Consider the following 13955-nt stretch of genomic DNA (forward strand, 5'->3'; position numbering starts at 1 on the left):
GCATCGATATTACTATTGCTTGGGGTTTGAACAAACTCTTACAGATTTTTTAACTTTGTACTAAAGACATGAATGAACAAGCATCGCTTGTTTTTTAGAAGTGTACTTTCACTTTAATAAGTGATCATTTTTACTTGGCTTGTAATAAAATGACTTAAAAGAGGGAGCAGAGAATATCAGTGAAGGTGACAATAAGTCACCTTCATCATCCATTCAAAAATACTCTTGCTCATGTTGCTAATATAAAAATATTTAGCTCTGTAAAGCCAATAAATAGTCTCGTAACTCGTAATAAAAGTAATACTTTATTGAACCTTTAAACAAAATACAAAAGACTATTTTGTCTAATCATATTTGAAACATCAGGCCCATATATGGTATGATATAATGAAAATGTAGCTCACATTCAAGGAGGAAAAAAACAGGTCTAAGGAAAAGTATGCAATTTGGTATGGTTTTGTAATTTTTATATGGCCAAAAATAAGCTGAAATTCTGATAGCTTGTAATGTGAATGAATGAGATCTAAATAACAGTAACAGACATACATAAAATGCATATATTAGTTGTCCCAATAATAGTTTTTAGTAAACTAAATGCATTTATGAAAGCTCTGTAGTTTTAACTGTTGGGGGAAAAATGTAATGTTAAGTATTCCAAATAAATAACTATTCTTTAAAAGCCAGTTGTATCATATTTTATACATTTTAACATGATTTTCCAAAATATGATGTATAGATAATCATGTAAACTTAAGTTGAAATCTTGAAGTATTAATAACAATATAAAAATTATGTTTGCTTTGTAAGAGATTATGAAAGATTTCACAGCAAAAGAAGTGCACCCCAACCTGAAGGTGGACATGTATATTTACAGGCCTTAGAAATTCATGTATTAAATAGGCTTTATTAAATTAAGGTTATATATGTGTGTGTGTGTGTGTTTTACAACAACTCATTCTGTATTCTCATTTATTAGTTCTTTTTTTAGACATATTCTTTAACCTGTAGATCTCAGTATGCTACCAGGAGTCAGTGAATGATCAATGCACTGTGGTTTTGCCCTGCATGACACAGCCAATCCATCATGCAACAACAGACCCCGGTTGAAGCTGTGGTCACGCTTGTCTGGTAGAGAGTACATAATTCACAGTTGATTTGCTTGCTTCTGGTGGTCAGAGCTCAGTGATGTGAGGACAGGGTGGTCGCGGTGTCACGCATTGATCCAGTAAACTGACATTATACCAACAATCAGAGACAGCTTGCTGCTTATTTCCTAATACTTCCCATGCACATAATAAAGAACAACAGACTTACTGTTATAATTACCACATACCAAAAGGATGCTTATCAAAAATTATAAGGTAAAATGATCAGAATAAAGACATGACTGTTGCAATACTAAGGAAAAATGGGTAAAATCATCTCTTAAGGGTTTCAAGACAGGAAGCCCATTACTAGAACACTTCAGTTGGGGACTGCATATGTAATTCCAGTCTAATGAATTCCTCAGGAACATCTCTACATCCTGTTGAAGTGATATTCTGATCATTGGCATATAATTTAACAATGGTCAGAATTCAAAAATTCAAATCAACAGTACATCACAGCCACAAAACAGCACAGAGACTGGCTTCACAAACCCGCCCAACACCAATCAAAGCCTACACATGCTCATTACAATCTAAGGTAGAACTACATCTGCACGGAAATAGATTGTTTTAACAAGACATTCACGGTGCAAAGGAACAGACCAGCAGATCTCTTCATTAGTTTATCAGCATATGGAAATTTTATCTACATACATTGCTCTTTGACAAGCTGAAATATATTTCCATTCATTATGTAACTCAGTTTATATTAATGCCCAAAATGAAATGTCAAAATCTTTTTATTAGTTCAAAAATATTTTATATCATTCAACGTTTCAACAAGTGAAAAAAAAATGCACACCATGGGCTAAATTTCTAACATTTCCAATTTGACACATTTAGTAAACCTTCCCTGAGAAATATCAAAGCAGCATGAAATGCTTGTAATAGGTATTAAAATGTCATACCTGTCAGGATATATTACAGCTATTTGGTATAATCAATTATGAATAATCTACCTCCCTTTTGAAATGCTGTACTAAAAACATGAACTTCTCTAAAATGTTCACTTTTTTTTCCTTTCACCAATTAACTTGGAAAATTACATACACTCTTAAAAATAAAGTTTCCAAAAGGGGGTTTTCACAGCGATGCCATAGAAAAACCAGTTTTGGTTCCCCAAAGAACCTTTCAGTGAACAGTTCTTAAAAGAACCATGTTTTCTTAATAATCTAAAGAAACTTTTTCCACTGTAAATAACTTTTGTGGAATGAAAAGTTTCCATGGATGGTAAAGGTTCTTTGTGGATTTATTGATGCCAATAAAAGAACCTTTATTTTTAAGAATGTAGTATAGGATTATCACCAATCGACCTCCTGAATGATGGGTCAAATTACAGGCAACAGATAAGAAACATGGAATTTTATTAATCATGATGAGCACCAGTCTGTTTTCTTTGCTTAGAACACGACTTTCATTATGCTTTGGCATTTCTATACAACATACTATCAAAATAATCACTATCCAAAATTGCGAAAAACATTGTCTAAATTAATTTTTCTTTTTAGATGGAGTGTAATGAAGCGGTCCAAAAATAAAGAGCAAAGGTCTATCAGTGTGTGTGTGTTTTGCAGCATTTGGCTCGGGTCTCTCTCTCAGTGTGTGGTTGTGAAGTGGACTGATTTTGAGCACTGAGGGATTGCAGAGCTTGAACTCGCTGTAGGCGTTTACTGAGCTCACTTTCACATGCCTGAACCAGCGCTGATGTCCTTTCACCGTCCCAGCCCAACACCATCATCATGACCTCCAATCCATGCCCCGCCACCATCTGCATAAAAAAAAAAACAAACAAAAAAAAAAACATCCATTTGAGACAATACTACTAGATTATATGCTCTTTAATAACCAAACACAATAATATACCTGTTTTTATTACATAATTACTTTGTATTATATAATAGTTATATTAGTATTAAGTTTTCAAAAAAATTTAATTTTTTATAAACCAATAATAGACTGATTATACTCTTGTGGCTTGTGCTCATTCCACTGAAAAGAGCGAGTGACCCCTACTGACATATGGTTGAAAGTTCAGCCAAAATGAACCCTGTGCAACATCTAGTTCTCACAAACCAAAACCAATTAAATAATAACCAATAAAATCAAGTACTGCATTATTTTTTTCCTGTTGAACACCCCGAAATGTCGTATTACGCAGGTAAAATGGGCTTTGAATGATGTTCACGCTGACTTCCGCTGTCTAGTGCAAAATAATGTTAAATATGCTTGGCTTTTACACCATTCTTAAGCAATTGTGGGAGGTGTTAGAACACTGTAAGATGTCATACCTGTAGCTCTTCATTGGACAGTCTGGTCTCTGGGTATTTTTTGTGCTTCAGGACCATTAGCGTTGTGGAGCTGAACCCTGCTGCGGCCTCCACCTGCACCCCATCTGTCTCATCTAGTCTAGCGCCTGCAGAAATGACAGTGGTTAACATCCTGAAAGCACTGGAAAGATTAGGGCTATCACAGCAACAGACAAGCTGTTGATCATCCAAGCTGCTACTTTTCTTTATTCCACCAAGTACTGATAAAATGAACTTGTATGAACTGGTACAATATTTAGAAATGGCTCAGTGATGCCATCTAGTGGAAGCAGAGTCAAAGCAACAGTGAAGTAATAGTTCACCCAAAAATGAATATTTGCTGAAAATTTACTCACCCTCAGGCTACCCAAGATGTATGAGAGTAGTTTTTTATTTTTATTTTATCAAAACAGATTTGCAGAACTTTAGCATTACATCACTTGCTCACCAATGGATCCTCTGCAGTGAATGGGTGCCATCAGAATGAGAGTAATGATAAAAACATCACAATACTCCACAAGTAAGCCACACAACTCCAGTCCATCAACTAACATTTTGTGAACTGAAAATGCATGTTTGTAATAAAATCTATTATTAAGATGTCTTTAACTTCTAACTGTTGCTTTTGGCTAAAATAGGAGTGTTCTATCCATAAAACTGCTTTCTCTATTAAAAAAAAGTCTTCTAATTCTGGAGAGAAACATGCACAAATCAAAATGATTCTAAACCAATATGTCGGTGGATTTTGATATGGGAGAACAACATGGGATGGAATTTTTCACTGTTGGAAACATTATTATGGATTATGGGCTGGTATTCTGGCAAGAAACTATGGTTATCAAGTTAAAATGCCCTTTTGGTGAATTTTTTTTCTTACATATACGTAGCATTTGCCTTCATTGAGACATTAATTTATGGACTGGAGTCATGTGGATAGATTGTGGATTACTGTGATGTATTTATCAGCTGTTTGGACTTTCATTCTGATGGCATCCATTCACTACAAGAGGATCCATTGATGAGCAGGAGATGTAAAGCTAAATTTCTCAAAATTTGTTCAGTGTAAAAAAAAATAAAAAATAAAACTGTGGAACTATTCCTTTAAATAACTGCTGTGACTTTACTCGGGGATTTTTCTTGTATTGCTGGCATGTGAAACATATTCCTACTTTGTTCTGGGTCCAAGGCGCCTTCTTGTTCCACGGCTTTCAAATAGAGCCTCAGTAAGTCTTTGGACTGTCTCTCTTCTTCCTTGCGGTCCAGCATTCTCTGCAGAGTGTCCTGTAGGACCTGGGTTTTCTGCTGTGAGAAGTCCAACGCTGCAGCCAGATCTGAGCATGGCACATCAATCAGACTCTGTAACACATTTATACAATTATTCTCTGAAAATCACAGTAAAACACTGCCCATTTACACACTATAATCATAAATTACATCACAAAATAAGCCAGAATCACACTGACCTGTAGATCTGCCTCGGACATGAGGATAATACTGGCCAGGTCCTGTCTGAGCTGCTCTGCCAAACTGCGCCAAAATTCAAACCCATCAACAACATCTTTTCCATCTACCTCAACATCAGTGGACTTTCTGCAAGACTGCGCTGTCCCTCCATCAACTAACAAAACAGACCAGTTTACATTAGTTAGTGTGCTGAACAAATAATAATAAAAAAAATCATCTTGGAATATCCTGGTTTGATTTCACCTTGATGAGAATGCATCCATATTTCGTCAACATGCAACAGCATGAATTTTGTATTTGCTGGCAGGCACAAAAAGTAAGCCTCATCTTCTACAATGGTCCCATCATCTTCTAGCACCACTGAGACAGATGCACTGGGATTCAGCCCTAGAGCCTCACCACCTGTGAGTGACAGAAATAAAGAGAATGTGTCAAATGACAATATACAGTATCTCACAGAAGTGAGTACAGCCCTCACATTTTTGTAAATATTTTATTATATCTTTTCATGTGACAACACTGAAGAAATGACACTTTGTTACAATGTAAAGTAGTGTACAGCTTGTATAACAGTGTAAATTTGCTGTCCCCTCAAAATAACTCAACACACAGCCATTAATGTCTAAACCGCTGGCCACAAAAGTGAGTACACCCTAAGTGAAAATGTCCAAATTGGGCCCAAAGTGTCAATATTTTGTGTGACCACCATTATTTTCCAGCACTGCCTTAACCCTCTTGGGCATGGAGTTCACCAGAGCTTCACAGGTTGCCACTGGAGTCCTCTTCCACTCCTCCATGACGACATCACAGAGCTGGTGGATGTTAGAGACCTTGCGCTAGGGGTGTGCGATATGACGATTTTTGATCGTGGACGATAAAAATGTCTCCACGATCTGCTTTTGAAGAAATATCGTAGTATCGCGCTACAGAGCACATTGTCAAATACAGTTCTGGCGCCGCCGTCTCTATGTACTGTACAACACGACATACAGCAGTAGAGTTACTCAGACAGGACACTGCACTTATTCGCGATCGCAAAAGTACATTATTTGCACACAAGCCTTGCTGTTTAAATGTTTCATTCGCGCGCTGGTCTGACGTGCGCTTGTTCTGAGCGCATACACCTGAAGCACGCACACTAAAACGCCTGTCTAACAGCGCCTGATTACTCAACTAAGTTATATTTTGCGCTAATACTGTCAAAACACACAAGGTTTACATACAGACTGAGTTGGTTATCTCTAAAATGAAAGTAAATAGTTAAGAGAGAAATGGATGCGTGCCTGTACTGTTTATTAGATGCGTGCAGCTCTTAAAGGGACAGGACACTAAACATGCTGTCGACTGTCATTAAAGGGATAGTTCACCCTAAAATTGAATTTCTGTCATTATTTACTCAGTGGAAAACCAAACAGTTGCTGGTCCACATTGACTTTGATAGTAGGACAGAAAAATCCTATGGAAGTCACTGAGGACCAGCAACTGTTTGGTTTTCCACCTTCTTCAAAATATCATTTATAAATGTTCAGCAGAAGAAAGAAACTCATTCCGGTTTAAAACAACTTTTGAGTAAATGATGATATAAAAATACAACATTATGACAGAATTGACAGACAGATGACAGAATATTAATTTGTGGGGGAACTATTCATTTAACGTTAACAAAACAACAAAACACAAAGAGAAAAATCACTCACTATTCTTGACTGAAAAACTTTAATACAGTTGCTTTAGGAATCAGTCTATCTAGTGTTTTATTTTTATATTTGTTCATTCAATTTCATTGAATGCTCTGCTAAATACACCTATTGTACCTGGAAATAAAGCACTGTTTGTTTTATTTGTATATTATGTGTATTTGTAATGTGTATCTTTGTTCTTATTTTTTAATAAGAAAAATAAAATAATGACAAAGATTTTTTATCTTCACCCACTTTGGCCTAAATATCTGCCATGTCTGTTTTTTTGTTTTTTTGTTACCTTGAAAGGCTTTGTCTTTCTAGTTTGGCTGTAATGCTCAGACAACTTGTAAAACCAAAATAGTAAAACTAACAAAGAATCGGGATAAAAATCGTGAATCGTGATATTTCTATAAAAAATCGTGATATGATATTTTTCCCATATCGCCCACCCCTACCTTGCGCTACTCCACCTTCCGTTTGAGGATGCCCCACCTTTACCCTCAGCTTCTTAGCAAGTCAGTGGTCATCTTGGAGGTGTGTTTGGGGTCGTTATCATGTTGGAATACTGCCCTGCAGCCCAGTCTCTGCTTCAGTATGTCACAGTACATGTTGGCATTCATGGCTCCCTCAATGAACTGTAGCTCCCCAGTGCCCGGCAGCACTCATGCAGCCCCAGACCGTGACACTCCCACCACCATGCTTGACCGTAGGCAAGACACACTCGTCTTTGTACTCCTTATCTGGTTGCCACCACACACGCTTGACACCATCTGAACCAAATAAATTTATCTTGGTCTCATCAGACCACAGGACAAGGTTCCAGTAATCCTTAGTCTGCTTGTCTTCAGCAAACCATTTGCGGGCTTTCTTGTGCATCATCTTTAGAAGAGGCTTCTTTCTGGGACGACAGCCATGCAGACCGATTTGATGCAGTGTGCGACGTATGGTCTGAGCTCTGACAGGCTGACCCCCCCACCCCTTCAACCTCTGCAGCAATGCTGGCAGCACTCGTACGTCTATTTCCCAAACACAACCTCTGGATATGACGCTGAGCACGTGCACTGAACTTCATGGCGAGGCCTGTTCTGAGTGGAACATGTCCTGTTAAACCGCTGTATGGTCTTGGCTGCCGTGCTGCAGCTCGGTTTCAGGGTCTTGGCAATCTTCTTATAGCCTACGCCATCTTTATGTAGAGCAACAATTGTTTTTTTCAGATCCTCAGAGAGTTCTTTGCCACGAGGTGCCATGTTGAACTTCCAGTGACCAGTATGAGAGAGTGAGAGCGATAACACCAAATTTAACACACCTGCTCACCATTCACACCTGAGATCTTGTAACACTAACGAGTCACATAACACCGGAGAGAGAAAATGGCTAATTGGGCCCAATTTGGACATTTTCACTAAAGCCAGGCTCACACTGTGCGATTTTTAATAATCTTTTGCGATTGCTGCTTGTCACACTGTACGAACATGATCCCCATGTCAGACTGTAGGATCTCAGTTGTCTTAATGTCAGACTGTACGACAGTCAAGACGCGACAAAAACGGACGTACTCAAGAAGACTTGTCCGGAGTTTTACGTCATCAATACGTGACCCGCGTTCTCTCGCTATAATGGTAGCTAGCAAACAACAGCAACGTGTAGCGTTAGTTTTATTAATTACATGCCTTGATGTTAAAAAAAAAAAAAAAAAAACGAAAAAGACGACGTGTGTGGAGCAAGTCATGGCTGGGCAAAAGAGGACTTTATGGACTTCCAGTTCTACAGAGCGAACTTGAGGTAATTTTGTTATTCGAGTTTAAACATCCTGCCCCTTAATAAATAAACTTTAAGTAAACTTTACGTTGTACATATATTGTTTTTTACAAATAATGAATGGTTTGAAGTTGTTGCGCTAATTGCGTCATCAAGTTCAGTGCTCCTATTGGTTCTTGGTTTGACGGTCGTCGTAGGAGATGTCACACTGCAGGAAACTTGAGGAAAGTGTCTGAAATCTTCTGACACTGCCAGAATTTAATCGGAGGAAAAAATTGATCGCAACGGCCATTAATCGGCTGTCGGTGAACATGTCAAACCAGCGATCTAGACAACCGATTTTAGCCTAGGATTATAGGAATCTTTTAGGATGTTAGGATTTTCAAAATTTGTCTCAGACGAACAAATCGTGGCCAAAATCGCACAGTGTGAGCCGGGCTTAAGGGGTGTACTCACTTTTGTGGCCAGCGGTTTAGACATTAATGGCTGTGTGTTGAGATATTTTGAGGGGACAGCAAATTTACACTGTTATACAAGCTGTACACTCACTACTTTACATGTAGCAAAGTGTCATTTCTACAGTGTTGTCACATAACAATATATATTAAAATATTTACAAAAATGTGATGCATGTATGTATGTATGTGTATATATATATATATATATATATATATATATATATATATATATATATATATATTATTATTATTACTTTAATCAATTAATTCAACTTTTATTACTCTTATTTTTCTATACTCATCTTTCCCCCAAGACAAGGCTTTTCTAGTCCCAGACTTAAATGCATGTTTGAGCCGTCTCAACGGAAAATATCTTGCTCTGACATATCTTAAAATAAGTCAGTGTCATTGTTCTGTCAAGATGCACACCTTAATGTTTTCTTCCAAGGCATTTTGGTAAAAGTTGCTTAAATGTCTTAATTTAACAAAGGCCTAGTCCTGGTTTAAGCTAAGCCCCGTTTGTGAAACTGGGCCAAAATGTTCTAAAATAATCTCAAACTTGACTCTTACATGTCTTTTAAATTATACCTACTGTACGTAAAACATTTTCAATTCCCACTGTTCCCACTTCTGTACTAAGGGGCTCCGTAGTTTCATAATTTCATCTAAAAAAAAAGGCTATTTACTCAATTCAGGCTGAATTCACCAACCTTTTATTTTGAGCTGATCCAGAGAGTTTACCGCCAGTCCGTAATACTTGTGTCGGCTAACGCTACACACTTTACACGCTTTTACTTCTGCCATGATGATAGATAGTCAAAGCTCAAAGTTCATAATTCGTATCTTCAAAGCTGCACACTTTGTTATTGGTTGTTATTTTGTGTCTAAAACGTCATAACTCTTATTACATGCAATATTGTTTCCATATGACTGACAATGTATCACAAAAATTGAAAACAAATAGACGTCGGCATCCGTGTTTTGAAATGTGTAACAGCTCGGTGGCCTTCCGATGTGAACGAATCGTTCTTTTGATTCGAATCTTTTAAAAGAATCGTTTGAACTGATTCACAAAAGCGAACGAGCTCTGTAAAATAATATTAACTTTGAACTAGTTCTTTGAAACGAATACTTCAAAAGAACCGATCAATGCAAAGGACTCGAACTTCGTATGACTAGTTCAGACTGAAGTAATCGAGCTCTGGTGAAGTGTTAGCGTCCTTAGCCTTCTGGCTAACAGCTCTGAGAAGATGGCATCCCCGGACCAACCTAACCACCAAAATCAGGTAGCTGATAGCATTCAACCAGCTAACAACATTTTTAGATTTTTCCGCCGTGGACCTGCATAGTAAATTAAAACGATTTGTCACGCTTTAATTGTTGATAAGCTCAAAATCTGGCAGCCCCATGTTGTTTTGGAAAAGTTTTAGCTGGTTTGCTAGCGCCCTGTTCACTTTCTCATCCCATGCAGTTAGACAGATGTGTGTGACAGGTGCAGGCCACCTGTTATTAATATTAATGTGAAATAATATAAGCGCTATATGGACCTTTATCTAGTATTATTCAGTCAGGGGTCGTTGACCCTGAAAACATGACACATTCATTCCTCCACATGCTCATCTGTCTCAGTAAAGACCTCAGTTTTATCTGTTTACACCCGACATATAAACATTATTTCTGAAATATTATCAGCAACAACGAATTAAAGGTATAGTTCACCCTGTCATCATTTACCCACGTTCATGTTGTTCCAAGCCTGTATCTTTGTAAAATAAAGGTATGCTAGAGAGATGTGATACTTTAATATATTCAGGGGTGATATAAAATCATCAGTAATGGAAAAAACATCAAAGAATGCAAACACATTAATTTTAATTGCATTCTTGGCTGAATTAGAATAAGAACATGATGCCTCACGTTTGTTTCAGGCTGTGTGCTTGTATGTTTTATTTGTAATAGTTTATAATATTTTTTTTTTATAAATTATGTTAATTGGCAATATTTCATAATTATTTTTATTAATACTTAATTAAACTTTATTAATTATATTTTTCTTTACTCGTCTTTAGCTTCTAAAAATTTAAACTTGACTCATACTTTTATATTTTTCTTAAAATTATTTAAAGTACTTTTAATTGTTACAGCTTAAAATGTGCTGTATAAATCAACAATGACAGAATGACATCCTCAATCACTTTTCATTTCCAATGTATCTTTTTTTCAGCTAGTGACAGACTTTTAATTTTTGGGCTTGCAATCTTGTTAGCTAAATGTTCTTGTAATTAATTTAACATCTCCGCATTAAGGTTAGGATGTGAATCTTGCATGACAATTCCTGTGCGTTTTATCTATTGAATGCTGTTAATGGAAACATACGTTTGTCGTAAATACTTGCATAGAATGCTATGACTGTTTAAGATATGCTTATTTTTAATCAGTTTTTTTGGAAGTGTGTTTAGGATGCCTGGCCTGTATTCTGAAGTTAAGAACGGCTGCAATCAGTGTGTGAACCCTGTTGGTGTGTGTTGGCGCAGTGTGAAAATTACAGTTATAATTCTTAACAAACAAAATCTGTTGCCAACTTTAGAATGTTTGCCATTTAAAGCAGCCTAGATAAGAAGTTTAGTGTGCTGATATTTGGCCTGTTTTTGGGAGTAATGGGATGCCTTTAGTTACAATCAGGTTTTGAAAATCTGCAGCTCTTACATGGCAGATGTTGTAGCATAGACACTAAAATTGGAGCGTTGCTATTACACAAAAATATATATTAAAATACAATTATTTTGGATTATTAAAATATTTCAATAATTATATAATAATTGCAATATTTTTCTGTTTTATCAAATAAATGCAGTCTTGTTGAACAAAAGAATCTTGTTTCAAAAACAAAAAATCTGACCCCAAAATTTACAACGCTGATATATAAACTATTACTACTGTGTCCTTGAGCCTAACGTTTACCGCAAGGCTGCTTTCAGAAGACTAATACGTTTACAGTAAGTCAGTTTATCTTAAAAGAGTCAACTGAATGGCTAATTAGTAAACTAAATATCCTAATTGGAACCTTGCAGGCTTACTTAGTGCTCTAAAATGGATCTAACAAATGGTATCATGCACTTATCAGAATCAAAACAGTGAAGAGACTTCAAGCCTGGTGCAATTGCACAATGATGATGAAGGCAGGAGTATTAATGGGCATTGAACGGCAATCAGCAATGCAGTAAACTCTAAAATCCATCAAGAATTGTATTACAGTGAATATACAGTTAGGGTTTGTGGAACTTGAGTTTAGACATTATAAATGTTTATTTTGCCACTTTTGATTGATTTAACACATCCTTGTTGAAATTATTATAATTTTTTTTCAAACAACAACAACAACTTTTGAATGGTAGTGTGCATTTCTAGTGAAGAATTGTTCATGATTATATTAAAGGTGCACTAAGCGAGTTTTGCCAAACGATGTTGACTTTTGAAAGCACCCAAACAAACCCCCATACCCCAACAGGACCTCGCCCCTATTTTGATATCTCCGCCCGCTGATCTATATGTAATGTTCTCTATTATAGATCAGTGTCTCCGCCCCACACGTACGTAAAGTTACACAACCATGGCAACGATGATTGCGGAAATAAGCGAAGATGACACACAAGCATATTCAAACAAAAGCCAACGCAGATAAGTCGTGTGAAACAATGCAAAATCAAGGTTGCTTGCCTATCAAGAAGAAACAACGCAACCTCGTTTTTTTTTTATCTGTCATCTCTCTCTACCTATAGTCGGTCTGATAATATCCGTCCTGTGCACTCAAATTGAGCGCTCTCTTCTCTCTGTCATAACAAGACACGCCCCTTACTGATGATTGGCTACAAGTGTGTTTTGGGACTTGGTCTGACACTGTGGTTAAAGCGATAGTTCACCCAAAAATTTTAATTCAGTCATTAATTACTCACCCTCATGTCATTCCAAACCCGTAAGACCTTCGTTCATCTTCGGAACACAAATTATGATATTTTTGATGGAATCTGAGAGCTCTCAGACCCTCCCATAGACAGCAAGGGTCCTTACACGACAGTACATGATGCAAGCGCTGATCCAGATCCAGCGTGATGACGTTGAACATAAGGCATGTACTGTCGTGTACGCGCATCCACAAGAGAAACAGTAGAGATGAAAATGTGGAATAAAATTTTTATTTTTGTTTTCTTTGCGCAAAAAGTATTCTCATGGCTTCGTAAAATTACAGTTGACAGACTGATGTATCATGGACTACTTTGTCGATCATCTTGGTACTTTTCTGGACCTTGATCGTGTAAGGACCCTTGCTGTCTATGGGAGGGTCTGAGAGCTCTCAGATTCCATTCAATATATCTTAATTTGTGTTCCGGAGATGAACAGAGGTCGTACGGGTTTGGAAAGACATGAGAGTGAGTAATTAATGACAGAATTTTAATTTTTGAGTGAACTATCCCTTTAAAAGCATTTTTCAAATAATACTTAGTGCACTTTTAAAATGATAAAAAGGCCTTATGGATATGAAAGCTAACTATAATACTCTGAGCCACAGAATAACGTTAAATACTGTACTGTAATGTAATAGAATCAAATGTATGTCATAAAGTCTGCCACTAGATGGCGCTGTAACACAAAGCTACTGTTCTCTTTCAGAACGCTGCTCCGGCCAGAGAAGACACGCCTCCAAGAGAAGCGCTGGTAAGAGATTGTGAGTCTGAATAACCAGCATCCGTTTATAGAAGTCGATACAGACTGAAACACTGGATAACATTTGAATGAATTGGCTTGCATTAACATTATTATTACCATATGTGTACACAGAATTGTTAGCAAAAATGGTATGATTCTGCTTTTTTGTATTGCCTGCTTTTTAATTGATTGTTTTGTAAGAATGCTCTGCTCTGAAATTTAATTGGATGAGTCAGGTTCAAGGACATTATTTGAATATTTCTTGGTCATTGGTGTCTTTCGTCATATTGCTGTTGTAAAAGCAGTAACCCAGACGAGGCTGTATTTTACAGAGAATTTACCACTGTATTAGTCTTGTAGGCCTATAGTTACACTACTGTTCAAATGTTTGGGGTCAGTGATATTATATATACATACATATATATGGGTTTTTTA

General features: G+C 36.8%; 2 protein-coding genes across 2 annotated transcripts in view; one reads left to right on the plus strand and one right to left on the minus strand.

Annotated features, from left to right (window-relative positions):
• Nucleotides 1-287: 287 nt before the first annotated feature.
• LOC306860578 (DNA fragmentation factor subunit alpha-like) lies at nucleotides 288-9860 on the minus strand. Its single transcript, XM_079402340.1, has 6 exons — nucleotides 9527-9860; nucleotides 5162-5320; nucleotides 4918-5072; nucleotides 4624-4810; nucleotides 3437-3561; nucleotides 288-2916 (listed from the first exon to the last, which is right to left on the minus strand). Exons 1-6 carry the CDS (start codon nucleotides 9618-9620, stop codon nucleotides 2701-2703), a joined length of 936 nt encoding a protein of 311 aa, XP_079258466.1. The 5' UTR covers nucleotides 9621-9860; the 3' UTR covers nucleotides 288-2700.
• LOC306860577 (peroxisomal membrane protein PEX14-like) overlaps nucleotides 9845-13955 on the plus strand; it is a 72598-nt gene continuing 68487 nt past the window's right edge. Inside the window, exons 1-2 of the mRNA XM_079402339.1 lie at nucleotides 9845-10102; nucleotides 13485-13529. Coding sequence (XP_079258465.1) covers nucleotides 10067-10102; nucleotides 13485-13529 — 81 coding nt within the window. The 5' untranslated portion in view covers nucleotides 9845-10066. The remainder of the gene's footprint in view (nucleotides 10103-13484; nucleotides 13530-13955) is intronic.

Source organism: Barbus barbus, assembly GCF_936440315.1.
Source record: "Barbus barbus genome assembly, chromosome: 41".
NCBI classification, from domain to species: domain Eukaryota; kingdom Metazoa; phylum Chordata; class Actinopteri; order Cypriniformes; family Cyprinidae; genus Barbus; species Barbus barbus.